General features: G+C 66.5%; 1 protein-coding gene across 1 annotated transcript; it reads left to right on the top strand.

Moving 5' to 3' along the window:
- The first annotated feature begins 239 nt into the window (after positions 1-239).
- On the top strand, positions 240-16,781 carry LAMC3 (laminin subunit gamma 3). The gene is given in 28 exon segments (XM_085325329.1): positions 240-618; positions 4,738-5,042; positions 5,155-5,285; positions 5,486-5,652; positions 5,923-6,111; positions 6,230-6,347; positions 6,426-6,524; positions 6,700-6,836; positions 7,873-7,989; positions 8,341-8,545; positions 8,803-8,915; positions 9,021-9,239; positions 10,676-10,864; positions 10,968-11,213; positions 11,432-11,585; positions 11,673-11,815; positions 11,908-12,086; positions 12,167-12,418; positions 12,420-12,503; positions 12,673-12,749; positions 13,033-13,167; positions 13,486-13,630; positions 13,961-14,122; positions 14,438-14,540; positions 14,935-15,134; positions 15,555-15,701; positions 15,901-16,000; positions 16,527-16,781. Coding segments are annotated over 28 exon segments (4,746 nt in total). The 3' UTR covers positions 16,778-16,781.
- The last annotated feature ends 296 nt before the right edge of the window (positions 16,782-17,077 follow it).

The following is a 17,077-nucleotide window of genomic DNA, read 5'->3' as shown; positions in this document are numbered from 1 at the left end:
GGGGCTGAGGTGGTCTCGGGGCTGGGGAGGGGTTCCAGGCTTGCAGCGGGCTCAAACCGCGCAGCCTGGGTTTGCAAACGATGCTTTTTGGACATTTCCAGCAGCTTCCACCAGATGGACCTCGGAGCGAGAGGAGGTGCCGGGCCGGCGGTGGGGGGGACCGTCGCGTCCCCTCCCGTCCCCTCGGTGCCGCCGGGCCGTCCGGAGGAGGCTCAGTGCGCGGCGCGGCGAGCCCCGGCATGGCGCGGCCGCCCGGGCTCTGTGCGCTGGCCCTGCTGGCGCTGGGGCTGGGCGCCGGCGCGGGGGGCTCGGCGGCGTGCCGCGACGCCCGGGGCTGGGCCCGCCGCTGCACGCCCGCCTTCGAGAACGCGGCGTTCGGCCGGGCCGCCCTGGCCACCAACACGTGCGGCTCGCCGCCCGAGGACTACTGCCTGCAGATGGGCGCCCGCGATGCCACCAAGCTGTGCCACCGCTGCGACGCCGGCGACCCCCGGCTCCACCACAACGCCTCCCTGCTCACCGACTTCCACAGCCAGGAGGACAGCACTTGGTGGCAGAGCCAGTCCATGGCCTTTGGCATCCAGTACCCCAACTCTGTCAACATCACCTTGCACCTGGGTGAGTGCGGCCGGGGCCCCCGTGAGCGCTGCAGCCCCCGGTCGGGTGGGCGAGGGAGGATGCGTTTGAGCCCTGGGATGCACGGCTACGTGGACCGGGGTGCTGGATGCTCTCACCAGGGATGCTCCTGCACCCTGTAACTCCTGGTGTAGAGTTTGGGTTAAGGCGGGCCCCCCCCCCATCCCTCTCCCAGGGCTTTTGGGGGGGGGTGCAAGGAGGGAGATGTCCCTCGCTAAGCACGGCGGATAGGTCACAGGAAGGAGCTCCGTCCCGCCGGCCCGTGGCTGGCAGTGGGGACGAATCCTGGGATCGAGGCCAGGTCTCCTACAGCGACAGGGTGGGCGAGGGTGCAAATGCGACCCTGAAAGTACCTACGGGCCAGCGAGGCTCTTCTGCTCCGCAGTGGCCATGTCTGCCCAGCAGCCGTGCCGCCCCGTGCTGCTTCCCACCCAGCTGCGCTGGGGGGTCGTGGTAACGGTGGGGTGTTTCCTGCTGTTCGCGGCTAGGTCTCCATCGTGGTGGTCACCCGCAGGGAGAGCCTTGTGTGCTAGGGCCGAGCGCTGGGGGTGCAAAGCCTTGGCACGTCCCTCCGGTTTGCCACCGGCGCTGTTTCGTGCCCGTGCGTTGCTGAGGCTGTAGCGTGCAGCTTACGGGGGGCAGAGCTCTGCAAACGCCACGGCAGCGCTGGCAGGCTTCTCCAGTTGAGATGTGACCCTCTGTATTTTTAATATTACACAAATCATCCATTTGTAGGGTAGTTAAAGCTCATGGGATCACATCTGGCATTTTTTAAAAAAGGAATTTTAATGCCTTCTTGCCATCTAAACTATCCTGGCAATTAGCCAGCTCTTCAATAGCTTCATTTTCTGCTGTATCCTGCCATCCGTGTGCCGAAGGCGGGGGTAGCAGAGGGGCTGCGGACAGAGCCAAACAAGCAGAGCATCTGACCGCTAGCACCCCCGGGCCCCCTCCGGAGCCGTGCCGGGGGGCCCCAGCGGGCGGGCCGCGTCGCCCCGGGGCGGCCGGCGGAGGGGACGCGGGAGCCACCGGCTGGCGCGGGAGGTCGGCCCTTTCCCAGCCCCCTGCGAGCAGGCGGACATCTGGTCCGCGTCCCCGAGCAGCCGAGGCTGGGCTCCCCGCCGGGGCGGAGCGGCAGCACCGGAGGAGCCCGCCGGCCCCCATTCCCCGCTCCGACACCTCCCGCGAGCCGCGCTGGAGGGGACCGTCCCGTCTCCCATCCAGCGCAGGCCCTTGGATCTCCCTAAATTCGTTCGTGCTTGAACCGGAGTGCAGATGCTCTGACTGCAATCTGCGTTGCTACTGCAAGCTGCTGCCCGTCCCCCCGGGCGCTGGGCCCCACCACGGCTGCAGGCAACTTCTAGCCTGAATTTTCTTCCCTTCTGCTGGGAAGCTGCTGGAAGCTGTTAGTCCCGGCCAGGTCAGCTGCTGAGCTCCCGGAGTCTCTTGCTTCAGGGCTTGTTTTCCATCTCTGCCTTTCTTGTGCCTCTTCTCAGGCTCTTCCACGGGCTGGCGGTGCCCGGTCAGACCCTGCTCAGAGATGTCTAGTGGAGTTTAGCAGGATTTTGTGCAGCTCCCGGGACCTCCCTGCTTGAGTCAGCGCCTTGCGAACACATCCAAGGCCATAGCGTTGCACTGAGCTTACGTGCAGCCCCGGTTACCAACCCCGAACCCCGTGTCCCTTCCCGAGCCGAGTGTTCCTCTGCAAACGTACCAGCGCTGCTCTTCCTAGACTCCTAATGTTTCTTGGCACGCTAAAAAGTGCCGTCTCTGTGCTCAGCATGTTGCTGTCTGACTTTTCCCTCAGCTGCTGTTCCCCATTCTTGTCCCAGTTGCAGATTTTTTTTATCACGGTCTTAGCACTTTTGCCCGGTTAACTGGGGAAAGCCCCAGTGGTCGGGTGTGCAGTGCGGCCCCCGTGGAGCCCCTCTCCAGCGACGCAGCCCAGGACAAAACAAAACAAAAAACAGAAGGGCAAAGGACAAAAGCCTCACTTGCATTTGTGCCACCAGCTTGAGTCAGTAATTGGGCTTTTTAACCCACATAGCGTGGCTCSTGTCAGCCTGTTTCTCGTACTCAGTCCTGAGTCAGATGTCTTACCTGGGGATCTTATTAAATAAGATATCGAATGAGTTGGACAAGACCCGTGTTTACCTACATGCTGTTGATTGGCTTTAATTAGATTATCCTCCTTTAAGTCTCTCCTCTCCGAGAGGTTTCAGCCATGCCGATGTAGTGCACTGGACTTGCATCGGATCGATAGTCCCCTAACAACCACAGCTATCGCGTTCATGGCAAGACAACAGCACGGCCCTGGAAGGAACCCAAAATATTGGTGGGCTTGCAGATGCACATGGCATAGATGGTGCAGGAAGCTCCTCAGATAACCCCTGGCATCCGATTTAAATGTGTCTAGATTAGGTAGGACCTTTGCAGCTGTGAGGGATCCTGAGGGATCCKAGCCTGCGACGGGCTTCCAGGGCTGAGCCCTGCACAGACTCAGTTTGATGGGGCTGGAGGCTGCCCGCCATGCACAGGTGACATGATAAAGTAGCACAACCCTTGCTCCTCTCCAGACTTCTCCATCTGGAGACCTCAGTGTTTTATGAGCTGTAGTTTTACCTCTGTGGGAGGTGACTGTATATGTAGTTGGGAAAAACAGCAGGATGGAGAGAGGGACCCAGGAGTTCTGGTGCCCACTGTTGCCCTTTCTGACCATGGCTCCTTGCCGTATGCATGCATTTTGGATCCGTTGGATCTCCCTGAGCAGTAAAGTGGGACAACCCAGCTGCAGCCATGGGTGCTATTCATAGATCGTCCCTTCCTTGGAGGAACTGAACAGAATTTGGCCAATTAAAGTGACCATCCAGAAAAAGGAGGCATCAACTTAGTCTTCTCCACTGTAGTGTAGAGTTTTGGCCTCCAAGTTGAAGACACCCAGCTCGAGCCCCCCGCATCCTCCCGCTCCCCCTCCCCTCGCCGCGAGGCTGCTGCAGGCCACTTTGGGCAGCGCTTGTTTATTGACGCAGCTCTGCCGCGGTTCCTCTCCAGAGGAAATCGCTGCACGAGGTGACTGCTCTGACCTCCCTGTTTTGGCAGGCGTCCCCCCGGGGCCGAGCGTCTGGGAACAGGCGCCGCCGGGCGCGGGGGTCCCTCGGCACGGGGTGGAGGGCAGGTAACAGCGGAGCAGAACGTGACAAGCTCGAATAACCCTTCTGGGAGCCATCGCATGGCGCAGCGACCTGCGCGTTTCGGACCGAGAGGGTTTGAAGTTGAGGATGCCCCAAGCGGCACCCGCATGGGGAGGTCCCGGAGGGAGGCAGGTCCGGGGTGGGAGCACGGCGGCGGGGACGGCTCGGAGGTGCGTGCACGTGCTCGCCGCCCCGGCCCGATGCCCCGGCTCCAGGCAGGTACGAGCGGGTCCCCCCCGTGCCGGCTCCTCCGGGCTCTCCCGCCGGTCGGAGGCAGCCGCTTTCCCAGCCTCCGGTAGCGCCGCTCCGCTGGGCTCCCCCGCAGCAAAGTCACGGTGCCTGTGTGACATTATTCATATGGGCCCAATTACAGGCTTGTTTTCCTAGTCCCGGAATAACCCCTCAAACATTCCCAGCTCATTAGCTCTTCAAATAAAGCCAAAACCTTGCAGCTAATTGTTTTGTGCTGTCGGGAGCGGTGCCGTTATGGAGCAACCGGGTCTTTGAGCCCGTCCTTCATCTCTGACGATCAAGCACTTCTGAGGTTTGCTTTGGGACCCCCCAAATTCTTTAAAGCAATTTCGGCGCTGGGCTGGCAGCCCCGGGGACAGACGTCCTCTCTGTGACTTTGGGCCAGCAAAGGTGGCGGCGATGCCCGGTCCCCCCGCACGGGAGCCGGCCTCGAGGGGAGGGGAGGGGAGGGGAGGGCGGCTGGTGCCCCGGGGCGTCTGCCGCCCTGTTGCACCGCTGCCCGGGGGCTGCGGGTTCGCGGCGCGGGCCCGACTCTTCCCAGCGCATCCCGCCCGGGGTCCGACACGGACGTCACCCCGCTCCCGGGCCCTGGCCCCGCTTGCGGCCCACGGCGGGCGGGCGGTGGGAGCGGCTCACGGGGGCCCCCCCTGCGCCCCAGGCAAAGCCTACGAGATCACCTACGTGCGGCTGAAGTTTCGCACCAGCCGCCCGGAGAGCTTCGCCATCTACAAGCGCAGCCGCGCCGACGGGCCCTGGCTGCCCTACCAGTACTACAGCGCGTCCTGCGAGCAGACCTACGGCGAGAGGCGGCGGCAGCACGTGGGGCCGGGGGAGGACGAGCGGGTGGCCTTCTGCACCGACGAATTCAGCGACATCTCCCCGCTGAGCGGCGGCAACGTGGCCTTCTCCACCCTGGAGGGCCGCCCCAGCGCCTACAACTTCGACGGGAGCCCGGCTCTGCAGGTGCCGCCGCGGGACGTGCCCGGGGTGACGCCGGGGCGCGCTGCCCCGGCCGAGGGGGTTCGTGGCGGAGATGGGGAGCGGGTGGCCTGAGCCTTCCCCGCGTGCCCCGCAGGAGTGGGTGACCGTCACCGACCTGCTCATCTCCTTGAACCGGCTCAACACGTTCGGGGACGACATCTTCAAGGACCCCAAGGTGCTGCAGTCCTACTACTACGCCATCTCGGACTTCTCGGTCGGCGGCAGGTGAGGGGCCGGCGCGGGGCGGGCGCAGCGTCCGCCTCCGGCTCCGTCCCGCTCGCTTCGCGTGCCCGCGGGTCGCCGAGCAGAGCTGGCGGTGCGGGGCAGGGCTGGAGCCCGCGAAGGGGCGAGGGAGCATCGCCGGCGGTGGGGCGGGGGGGAGAGACGGGCGGCCGCGGGCTACCCGCTGCCGCCGCACGCTGCAGGTGCAAGTGCAACGGGCACGCGAGCCGCTGCGCTGCCGACGCGGCCGGGCGCCTGGCCTGCGCCTGCGAGCACAACACGGCCGGAGCCGACTGCGAGCGCTGCCGGCCCTTCTACCAGGACCGCCCGTGGGCTCGCGCCACCGCCGCCTCCGCCAACGAGTGCCTCCGTGAGTAGCGCCCCGCGCCGCACGCCCTTCCAGCCAGGGGGGCGGGAAAAAAAAAAGTTCTCGCCCCGTTTTGCGAGGGTTTCTGGCCAGCGAGGCGGGGTTTGCACCGGCAGGCGCCCCGCGCGCGCCGGGGGCCCTGCGTGCCCAGCAGCGAGGCAGCGCCCCAAGCTCGCTGCCCGAGGAGGCGGCGTGAGCGGCCGGGCGAGCGCCGTGCTCCGGCAGCGGGCCCCGGCCGGCGGCGCGCCACAGTGCCCTTCTCCTCCTCCCCAGCTTGCAACTGCAGCGGCCGCTCGGACGAGTGCGTCTACGACGGGGAGCTGTACCGCAGCACCGGGCACGGCGGCCACTGCCTGCGCTGCCGCGACAACACCGCCGGGCCCCGCTGCGAGCGCTGCCGGCCCAACCACTACCGCTGGGACGAGCGAGCCGCCTGCCAGCCCTGCCACTGCCACGCCGCGGGTGCGCCGGGCCGGCTCATGGGTGTGCACGGGGCCGCTGCGAGCGGTCCCCCCCCCCCCCGGGGCCGCCCCGTCTCCTGCTGACGGCTCGGGACGGGACGGGGGGTGTCTCCACGCAGGCTCCGTGCGGCTCCAGTGCGACAGCTCGGGGGCCTGCGCCTGCAAAGCCAACGTGACGGGCTGGAAGTGCGAGCGCTGCGAGGACGGCTTCCACAGCCTCGGCCGGGGCGGCTGCCGGTGAGGAGGCGCCCGGCGGCGGGGCGGCCCCGGGGCTCCCCTCCTCGCGCCTCYGTCTCACCCCCTTCACCCGTGCAGACCCTGCGCTTGCAACCCGGCGGGCAGCGTGGGCACCTGCGACCCGGACACGGGGCGCTGCGCCTGCAAGGAGCGGGTGGAGGGCTCCGCGTGCGAGAGGTGAGCGGCGCGGGGCCCGCGGGCCCTCGCCCGCCCGGCACCGCCGTGCCCGCGACGCCTTCGGAGCCGCCTTCCTCCTGCTCCGGCCCGGCGTTGCCCCTCGCCGGCTGGGACGGAGGCTCTGCCCTCGCCCCGTGCCACGCTCCGTGTTTCTCCCCACCCCACCCCGTCGCAGGTGCCGGCCGGGCTCGTTCAACCTGCAGCCCCACAACCCCGCCGGCTGCACCGTCTGCTTCTGCTACGGCCACTCCGCGGCGTGCACGGCGGCGGCCGGCTACGAGGCGACCCGCGTCCGCGCYGCCTTCCAGCGAGGTACCGGGAACCGGCCGAGGACCGAGGCGCTGCAGCGGTTCGGGAAGGCGGGGGCCGAGCAGCCCGGTCCGGGGGGCCTGGCGGGGCGCTGCGGAAAAACGGGCCGGAAAGGGAAAAACCGCGAGGACGGAGCCTGGGGGGGGGGGAGCTTTGCCCTTTCCCCAGGCTCGGTGCCGCCTCCGGTACCTCGCCCCCCCACCTTGCCCACACCCTGACGAGGGCGTCAGCACCCAGCGAGCGGACGGGGTTGGGGGGAAGGTGAAAGTGTCTCCTGATGGCGTTTGAAACGCGCTGCTAATTGCATTGCACAGCCCTGAAACGGAGCCGGGGCTCCGGCCGATTTGGGGTTCCAAAGGCTCAGCGCCTCCGGGCAGCGCGGGATGCGCAGCGAGCTCAGCTCCCCGCTAGGCTGTGCGGCGYGCGTTACAGTGCACGCATTTGCTCATAAATCAAGTCCCCCAAAGTGCTCCCAAAACCTGCGGGCTGCGTTGGAGCAGCCCGAAACTTCCYGTGCTGCAGGAAAGGGTCAGTGGTCCAGGCTGGGGATGATTAGATAAGGGATCCCGCTGAGTGCAGCCCACTCGCGTCCTGGAGAGCATTCCCAGTGCGTCCTCCAGGCGCCCGGGGCTGGATGCAATAAATAACTGTTGGGAGTGGGGGAGAGTTTAACTTGTTTCCAAAGGAAACCAACTTAATGCAATTGTACCCCGTCTGTGTCTGGGCTTCCTCYGCTCTCCAACTTTTGAACCACAGAATGGGCAGGGAAGCAAAAGTTTAAAGATACTAWTTTTCTCCAAATCCAAGAAAACAAACAAATGGGAGCAAAGGGACGGCTAGTGCTGCTATCCAGCGTGTGGGGCCCCAGAGCCTGTTCGGAGCGCAGCATTACAAAGGCCCCGGCTGCAGGAAAGTGCTTGCACCTTACTAGATGTTGGAGAATCTCATGAGGCGAGATGGAGCCATAAAAAGCAAAACCCTGTTGCTGCCATGGCTTGTTGGGTGACCGAGTGCTTCCCCTTCCCTGCACTTGTCTCAGGGCTGGAGGGCTGGGCGGCTGCGACACCGGATGGCATCGAAATCCCTTTGCATTGGGCTAACGGTGAAATCTTCACTGAGTGGGACGGAGAGGAGCCGGTGGATTTTCTTGCACCAGGTATCATGCGTGCAGGAGTATTGCTAAGCCCCTGTGCTGTAACCGGGCTCCTGCTCTGCTGCAGGGATCCCTCCGKCACGGTCCTTTGCATGACTGCGCACCGCTGAACCGATGCATGCAGATGCAGGAACCGTGCTCCAGAGCGGAGCTGGATGCATCTCCGCAGCTGCGGCGAGAGGCCGTGGTGGTGGGTTGAGCAGGGGGATGGGGCCTCGGGAGGTCGGTTCGGCGCTGGCCCTGCTCCAGGAGAGTGACCGAGGACAAACCAGCTTTGCCTCCTGTTGATCATGATGGGAACAGGACGTTGGCCTGTCCGGGTCCTATGGGTTTTCCTCTTCTTTTCCATCACAGAGAAGTTTCTGCAGAACCAGCGTTTCAGCTATGGGCAGCTCCTCTCCCTGCTGCTGGCAGTGGAGGGCAACGGGACTGGAGCACCCCTGCCGCGGGTGCAGCTGGTGCTGGAGGGYGACGGCATGGGCATCGCGATGTGGGCCAGCTCCTCCGCAGCCGGCAACGAGAGCCAGCCTGACGGGAGGAAGCAGGCCGTCGCCTTCAGGTACCGCCGCAGCCCCTCGGGCTCTCTCCTGGGGCAGGCTTGGGTCACGCCGTCTCTGATCCTGCTTGGGGCTGGGGAAACGGGGACCGCGTCCTGTCCTGTCCCGTGCCGGGGGTTCAGCCCTGCTCCGTGCCCCTGCCGAGAACTGACCACGTCCCCAGCAATGGCCCTGGGAGCCGAGCTGTCCCGCGGGCACGGCCAGCGGCGGGTGGCCACCAGCCAGGCCCTTCCTTCTCTCCCGGCTGCTTCTCCAACAGGCTGCACGAGGCAGAGGAGGGYGCAGAGCCTTCGCTGTCAGCCTTCAGCTTCCAGCGCCTGCTCTCCAACCTGAGCGCCCTCCGGCTCCGCGTGAGCCGCGGCCCCCTGCGAGGTAGGTGACCTCGCGCGCCTTCGCCATGCCGGGGGGGGGGGGGGGGTGGCACCGCGCGGTGGCCCCGAGGAGGACCGTCCCCGGCGTCGCCCTGTCCTCTCGCAGGCAGGCTGTCCCTGAGCGAGGTGCAGCTCGCGTCCGCGCGCCCCGGCCCGGCCTCGTCGGCCGCCTGGGTGGAGGAGTGCGTCTGTCCCCGGGGCTACGCCGGCCAGTTCTGCGAGTCCTGCGCGCCCGGCTTCAAGCGGGAGGTGGCCTTCGGCGGGCCGCTCGTCGCCTGCGTGCCCTGCGCCTGCAACCGGCACGGCAGCTGCGACCCCCTCGCAGGTGCGTCCCCGGCCGCTGCCCTCCGGGCCCCTCCGGTCACCAAATCCTCGTGCAAACGGGTAACGGATCAGCACGCTCAGCATGTTTCCGGGGGGTGCTGGGGACGCTCCGTGAGGTTACGGGACCCCAAAACCTTYGGATTTCGTTGCCTGGCTATTTATAGAGACCGAATCCATAACTGCAAAGACAGGAAGGACCAGGCCGACTGCAGCGGCAGCGCTGATTTGCAATGCCGCGGCTCTTTCACTGAGCTTGGCGAGCGTAACGGAGAGCRGAGGAAAGGGTGCTGGTCTCCGGAGGGGGGCACGGAGCAGCCGAGCCCCGGGCCAGCGCAGCCCGGAGCTGTGCAGCTGGGACGACACTCGCGAGAYGCTGTCTCGGTCCCCATCCATCCGCCCATCCATCCCTACGGAAGCGGTGACTCGGATYAGAGCCGAGAAGAGCTGGGAAACGAGATGATGCGCTCGGGACCCAGGCAGAGCCCCCGGCCGCCGAGGCCCTCGCTGGCAGGCTCCCCTCGGCGCCGAGAGCGCGCRGCCGGGATGGGGAGGGCTGGAAGAGGCGTTTTTCTCAACCGGCCAAGGGAAACAGGCCTGCAAGGTCGCCCCCTCGTCTCGCGGAGCCGGGGCTGGCGTCGCCGGCTGAACGCCGTCGCCGGGGACGGGTCCAGGCCTTTGATCTCCCGGCCTGGCTCTGCCAGGCCCAGGCAACTCACACGCTTCCTTTCATTTATTTTTCCACCCTTTTCTGCCACCCGTTTCTCCTTTCTTTTTCCATCATCCGGCTCCGCCCACGTGTGGGGTAAATGGCAAAATGCCTGGAAAAATGCCCGTTGCCTCCTACGCAACCCTACAGCCCTCTGGGGAGGAACCGACCCCACAAATCATAGGGAAAAATCYTCCCAATCCTCCAGCAAAGCAGCTGCCTGGAGGAGGGTGGTCCTTGCTGGAGGGAGGTGGGCTTGAGGCGTCCTTCCTCCTCCTCCTCCTCCCTGCMGCTGATTTCTCAAGGCCRTGACTCACCGGCTCGGATTGCAAGGAGACGTTTGCCCCCCGCCGGGTTGCAGCCCGGCTGCTTGTGTTTTCTGCGACACGGGCTGCGTGCAGCGGGAGACAGCGGCTCGTCGCGGAGAAATATGTTGTCGATTAGCGCAGGCTGCAAAGTCGCGCCGGCCCCGCTCCGCCCGGGAGCACGACGCTGCTGCTGCTGGCGCCCGGGCGTCCTGGGCAAAACCTCCTCGCCTGAGCAAGCGCTGGGCAAAAAGGGAAAAATCTCGATGGGGAACCTGCAATCCCAGCCCAATCCCTTGGCGGGAGGCGCACGGCCTTCCTCGTCCCGGTTCGAGCCCCGCACCGAGCTCAGCTCTCCCGCAGCCCTGCTGCTGTTATTCGAGGCCGGGCTTTTGCAGCCCCTCTACTCCGTTCTCCTGCTTGCAGGGCACTGCCGATGCTTGCACCACACCGAAGGTCCCTCCTGCGAGCGCTGCAGCCCCGGCTTTTACGGCAACCCCTTTGCAGGGCGCTCGGAYGACTGCAAGCCGTGCCCGTGCCCCGGCCGCTCGCCCTGCACGCAGGTGCCCAGCAGCGGCGAGGTGGTCTGTACTGGCTGCCCGCCGGGGCAGAGAGGTGAGGAGGGGACGGGCGGGCGGGCGACGGGGCCGCCGGCAGCCCCGGCACCGCCGGCAGCCCCAGCACCGCCGGATCCTCCCCGCGTTTCCGCCTCCCCCAGGGAAACGGTGCGAGCTGTGTGACGACGGGTTCTTCGGGGACCCACTGGGGCAGAGGGGCCCCGCGCGTCCCTGCGTCCCCTGCCAGTGCCACGGGAACGTGGATCCCAACGCCGTGGGRAACTGCGACCCCGAGTCCGGCCGGTGCCTGCGGTGCCTGCACAACACGACGGGCGAGCGCTGCGAGAGGTGTCGGCAGGGCTTCTACGGGGACGCGCTGGCTCCCGGTCCCGCTGGGAAGTGCACGCGTACGTGCAGCCCCGGGCTGTGCCCCGCCGGGTCGGGGGGCTGAGCGCCCGTCCGCCCGCGGCACGGCGGTCCTGGGCGCGCTCAGGGATAGCCTGTCGCCCTCTCTTCCCACTGCTGTCCTCCTTCCCTGGATACAGCCCTGTCCGACAGGAGGGACCCCAGCATCCCCCTCCCGYGGCCCCGGCGGGGACGTAACCCGTGTTTCGTCTCCCCGCAGCGTGCGAGTGCAACGCCGAGGGCTCGGCCGCGGGCCGGGACGGCTGCGACGCCGCCACGGGCCAGTGCCGCTGCCTCCCGCACGTGGCGGGCAGGGACTGCGGGCGCTGCCAGCCGGGCTACCACGGCCTGCAGCCCGCCGTGGGGTGCAAGAGGTACGGGACCGGGGGACACCGGGCCGCCTCGGCACTGGGGGGGTCTGTGTCCCCAGCTGGGGGTCTCTGCTCACCGCTCTCTGCCAGCTGCCAGTGCCACCCGGCGGGGTCGYGGGACAGCCGGTGCCACGCGCTCACGGGGCAGTGCTCCTGCCAGCCCGGCGTCGAGGGGACGCGCTGCGACCGATGCCAGCACGGCTTCTTCGGCCTCTCCGCYGGGGGCTGCCGAGGTACGGGGCAGGCAGTGGCTCGGCGCCCGCGGCAGGGCTGGCAGCCGCGGCGCGCGCCGGCCTCTCGCCCTGACCACCCCTTCCCACCGCAGCCTGCAACTGCTCCCCGCTGGGCTCGGTCACGCCGCGGTGCCACGAGAACGGCACCTGCGTCTGCCGCCCGGGCTTCGTGGGCCGCAAGTGCGACCGGTGCGAGGCCAACTCCTTTCCCGACCCGCCGAGCTCCGGCTGCCGCGAGTGCCCTGCCTGCTACGGGCTGCTGAGGGACCAGGTGGGCTGCCGGCGCCGCGGAGGCGGGCGTGCGGGGCGCAGCGCCCCGGGCCTCACCGGCGCGCCGCGTCTCGCCCGCAGGCCGAGCGGCTGGAAGCCGCGCTGCAGGACGCGGAGGAGCGGCTGCAAAAACCGGGCTGCGACGGCCCGTGCCCGGCGCTGGGAGACGCGCCCCGGGGCGACGGGCTGTCCGGCCGTCACCTCCTGCGAGGTAGCGGGATGCCCTGCCGCGGGGCGCCGCGTGGGAGCCGAGCGTCCGCCGGGCGCCGAGTCCCCTCCCGAGCTTCCCCCTGCTCCGAGAGGGACCGTTTTCCCCTCCCGCGGGGATCGAGCCTCTGCTTGTGCTCTGCCCGCAGGTGCCGGGGCCGCGCTGGCGGAGCAGGCGCTCCTGCGGGCTGCGGACACCCTGGCTACCACGGTGCGGGCTCCCGCCGGCCGGGGGGGGGCTCCCGGGGCGGGGGGACGTGCTGGAGCCGCGGGGTGGGATGTCGTCGGCACCGGCCGGTGCTTGTTCAGCTCACCGGGATCGCGCGGCCGGGGCCTCGGGGGCCCCTGCCAGCCCTCACTGCTGCCCCTCGCGTTTAAAGGAGGTCCCGCGTGAAGTCCCGCGGCAGCCCGCCAACTGGAGCCGCCCGGCGCTGGAGGCCCGAGCGCTGGCCGAGAGGTACGCCAGCAGGCGCGGGCCGCGCCGCGGGCCCTGTCGGGCGGCACAGCCGCCGTGCTGGGACCCTCCGTCCCTTCCCGGCCTGCCGCTCGCAGTGATGGACGGGGACGTGCGAGCCCGTAGGGCTTTCCTGATCCGTTGCGTGCTCTGCACGAGCCTCRCCCTGTCTGATCTCGGCACGCACAGGGCAGAGCGGAGGCTGCTGGCAGGGTCCTGAATTACTTCTCCCTTCCAACATGCTGCTCCTAATAACCTCTCTGTCTTGGTGCCCTGGTCCCTGCAGCCACGGGGATGCTGCGGTGCAGGTGGAGTCCGTGGTCAGGAGAGCACTGCGAGTCTCCAACGCCAGCTACGCGCTCCTGCAGAGCCTGCTGGAGGAGAGCACGATGCTGGAGACGCAGCAGGAGCTGGAGGCCAGGTGAGGGGCTGGCAGTGGCAGCCAGTGGGGCCGGCAGGGTGCCGGGAGCCCCTGACCCGCAGCCAGGACCCTGTCCCAGAAACAGCTCGCGGTGGCTCAGCAGGGTTGGCTGCCCAGTAGGGGCTTGACTGAGTCCTGCAAAACTCATTACATTGCAGTGCTGCGAGGCAGACAGCCATGCTGCTCTGCGCCGGGGGTGTCTCAAGCTCTTCTTCCCCAGCAGTTTTCCCCTACATCTGTGCCCAGGGCCAAGTCCCACACCATCATCTCCTTGGGCACTGCAAGACCCTGGGTGAACGTGATGTCCTGTCCGTGCAGGTACAAGGAAATCCAGCGGGCACAGGAGGAGCTGGGCGCTGGCATGCTGGAGGTGGCAGCAGAGGCCGAGAGAGCTTTCACGGCTGTCCACCAGGCAAACGTGGACATGGCCAAGAAGCTGCTGCCGATGACTGCTCCAGGGCAGGTGAGCAGCGTTCAGCACTCCACGGTGTTCAGCTCAGCACCCACCAGCCCTGAGCGGGGGGCCTTGCTCTGCACAGCCCCTGGCCTCACCCCACAAAGCACCCTGGCCCTGTAGGACCCTTGGGGCTGGAGGGCAGTTTGGCAGGGTTGTCCTTGGGGTGGCCAAGGACAGGGGGTTTGTCCCGGTGTCCCCCACACTGGCTAAGGAGACTCTTCCTTCCCTGCTGTATCAGCGAGGACTTGCATCCCCCCGTGCTTTGCCCCGGGGGCCACGTTCCCTCCCAGGGCTGCAGACGCCCTAAGGRAGCCTTTTGCATCTCTGACCCTGCAGCAGGAGCTGCTGGCCCGGGCTGGGGCCCTGGCGCGGGACCTGGCGGCGCTGGAGCAGGCAGCGAAGGCCGGGGAGCCGGCGGCCCGGCGGGCCGTGGAGGCTTCCCGCGCGCTGGCGGCTGAGCCGTGCCGGGAGCTGCAGAGGACTCGCAGCTTCGGGCAGGTGAGGCCTGGGGCGGCTGCGGAGAATTGCTGCTCGTCCGCGGGGGACCCTCGGGCGGGCCGGGACCATCCCTCTCGTGCCTCCCACACCGGGCTCAGGGAGACGGGGAGCCCCAGCCCCGCGGCTCCAGCAGCCGGAAGGGCCGTGCCTGCAGCCGGGGGAGCRGGAGCCGTTTGGGGAGACGTCTCCTCCTCGTGCTGACGGATCTCCCAAGGAGTTCAGCTGCCGAACGGGAACCAGCTGGGCCTCACGTTTCACAGCTGGACGCAGCTCTTCACCCTCTCCCTGGCCTCATCCCTGCTCTCCTTTCCGCAGCTGCGGGACAGGGCTGCCTCTGCCCGCACCCTGGCCACCTCGGCGGTCTCACATGGCAAAGCTGTGCTCTCCGACGCAGAGTCCCTCCTGGCCAACTTGGAAGGTAAAAGCCACCATCCAGAGCGTTTCCCAGCCACAGCTCAGCTCTTGCCATCTTCCAGAAGGGGTTTGTGCTGATGCTGCTTTGGCATCTCCAGCCAGCCCCCGGCTCCACGCAGCGCCCRGAGGCAGAGGGTGGAGATGGCCAAGATTGAGCTGGGATTAAAACATTTTCCAAGGCAGTCAGGTCACAGCAGGTGCCTGTACACAGGGAGCTGATGCACCCCACCTCCTCGAGGAGAGGAAGGGCTGTCACCTGAGCTGTCACCCACCCACAAACACCCAGCAAGGCTGAGCGACAGTTTCCTACCTCTCTCTCTGCTCCCAGAGATCGAGGTAGCTCTGGGCACCCCAAGGGAGAAAGGCCCATGGTGGTGATCGCCGGTTTGTCCCCATAGGCACGAGGAAGGAGCTGAGGCATCAGAAGGGCCAGGCTGTCCTGAGCAGAAAGATGGCACTTGTGCGGGACAGGACAATGGTGGAGGCCCAGAGGAAGACTAAACGGGCAGAAAAGATGCTGGGAAACTCCTTGTCGGTCTCCACCGCAGCCAGGAGGATGGCCAGGGAGGCCGAGCAAGTTGCTGGCGAGAGCGCTAAGGTCTGAGCGAGGGGTGCGGGCTGCAGGGAGCCCACGCCGGGCTGCGAAGCACAGCCGCGCTGGGCAGCCCTCGAAGCAGAGCCCAGTTTCTTGCAGGCAGGGCTACAGAGCTCCCCAAACACAGCTTGTGCTGCCCCCCAGCCCAGCCTTGTCTTCCCAAAGGATGCTTGAAGGTCTTTCTATATCCCTGTCTCACCAAACCCACCCTGATTCTGTCCTATAACATTCCTGCCCCCTGAAACACCTTCCTAGCTCTGTTTGCCATCYCAGGCTTGTGGCAGGCCCAGGTGGGGCTGCACGCAGACAAGGAAGGATGCCTGTGACCGGGGCCCTCTCCGTGTCTGCTGCCCTAGCCTGGCAGCCAGCTGCGGTCCTGCTGGGTGTCCCTGAGTGATTCTCCCTGTGTCCGTCCCGTTGCAGAGGGCACAGGCTGTGCTGTGGGAGAGCAAGCAGACCCGCAAGCAGGCCAGCAAGCTCACCATGCACACCAACGAGACCTTGCAGGAGCTCTCCAGACAGGAGCATGTGGCTGAGAAGCTCAGGGGGAACCTGGAGGAAGCAGACCAGGTGAGCTAGGTCCCCTCGGGCAGCTTGCATCCTCCCTTTTCCAACCAAAACCAAGAAGGGGCTTTGCCTGAAGCACAGGGAGAAACCTGGCTTTTGGGCTCCACTGTATGGGAAGTGTCTTGGGCTGTTCCTGGGATCCCCTCCCCTCTCCCCAGCCAAGGGTCCTCAGGGTGCCTAATTTGGGTGTCTGTGTTGGAAGGTGAGGACAGAGGCAAATCAGTTGGCAAAAAGTCTCCAGGAAGCCCGGGGTTCGCTGCTCTCGGACATCGAGACCCTGAACGACCTGCTCCGCAGCCTAGGTGAGGCGTGTGCGGGGAGCTCGTGCCAGGTTCCCTGGGAGCTGCCAGGCTGCTGAGGCCTGAGGCTCTCCTGCTCCTTGGTGCAGAGTAGGTGCCATCCAGGCTGAGCTGGAGATCACTGTGGATCTTAGCAAAGCTTCCTGAGGGGTCACAGCTCAGGAAAAGCCCTCATACAGAAGGGGTTGGGGCTTGCTGAACAGTGTGCTGGAGAAGAAACCCTGAGCTCCCTTGGCATCTCCAGGTGGAACAGCACTGGGTTAAGGGCTCAGGCCTTTGGGAGCCAAGGGAGGTACCTGGCTGAGTTTGCTCCTTGTTGCTGGATGGATTTGTTCCAACTCCTCTTGCTCTGAAATTTTGCAAAGGAGTGAAACCATCATCCACCTGTAACAGATATGTCCTGTATCCTTTTCTCAATCACTGCGGTGTGGAGCCTCCCCATGGCTGCCAGAGCTTTAGCAGTATGTCCAGAGCCTCTCCTGTCTGGCTCTGTGCCTCTCTCTCATCAGTGTCCTTCCCCCTCGCCCAGGCAATCTGGAGCAGGCCACGCACGTGGAYGCTGTGCTGAACGCCAGCCGTCAGCAGCTGGAGCGCCTGCAGCTGCGCCTGGCCGAGCYGGGCGCCCTGGCCGGGAGGCTCAGCCACCTGCAGCGGGAGGCGGAGCGGCAGCAGGAGAAGATCCAGGCGTTCGAGAGCGACCTCGCCGAGATCCGGGCCGACAAGCAGAACCTGGAGGACATTCTGCGGAGCCTGCCCGAGGGCTGCGCGAGCTGGCAGTGACAGCACCCTCGCTGCTGCCCAAGCAGCCCCCATCACCTCCGCGCCTTCCTGTGCAGGGCACAGCAGAGCAAAGGCCCCCCTGCATTCACCAGCATCGGACCCTCGCTCTGCTCTTTGCGCTGCTCACAGCATCGTGCCCACTTCCTTACCTGCACATGTTCAGGCTCAGCTCCCTAGCGCTCTGCAGCATGAACCGGCTCTGCTCCTCGGGGTGGGTGCGACAACCGGCTACCAGGGTCCGACGTTTCTGTGCAGGRGACAGAGCTGGTCTCTGACCATGCAGCTCTTCCGTGCTGGACA

The sequence above is a fragment of the Rhea americana genome, unplaced genomic scaffold (assembly GCF_003343005.1).
Source record: "Rhea americana isolate MKP2758 unplaced genomic scaffold, rheAme1 scaffold_97, whole genome shotgun sequence".
Taxonomy (NCBI): domain Eukaryota; kingdom Metazoa; phylum Chordata; class Aves; order Rheiformes; family Rheidae; genus Rhea; species Rhea americana.
This window is presented reverse-complemented; position numbering and strand designations above follow the sequence as displayed.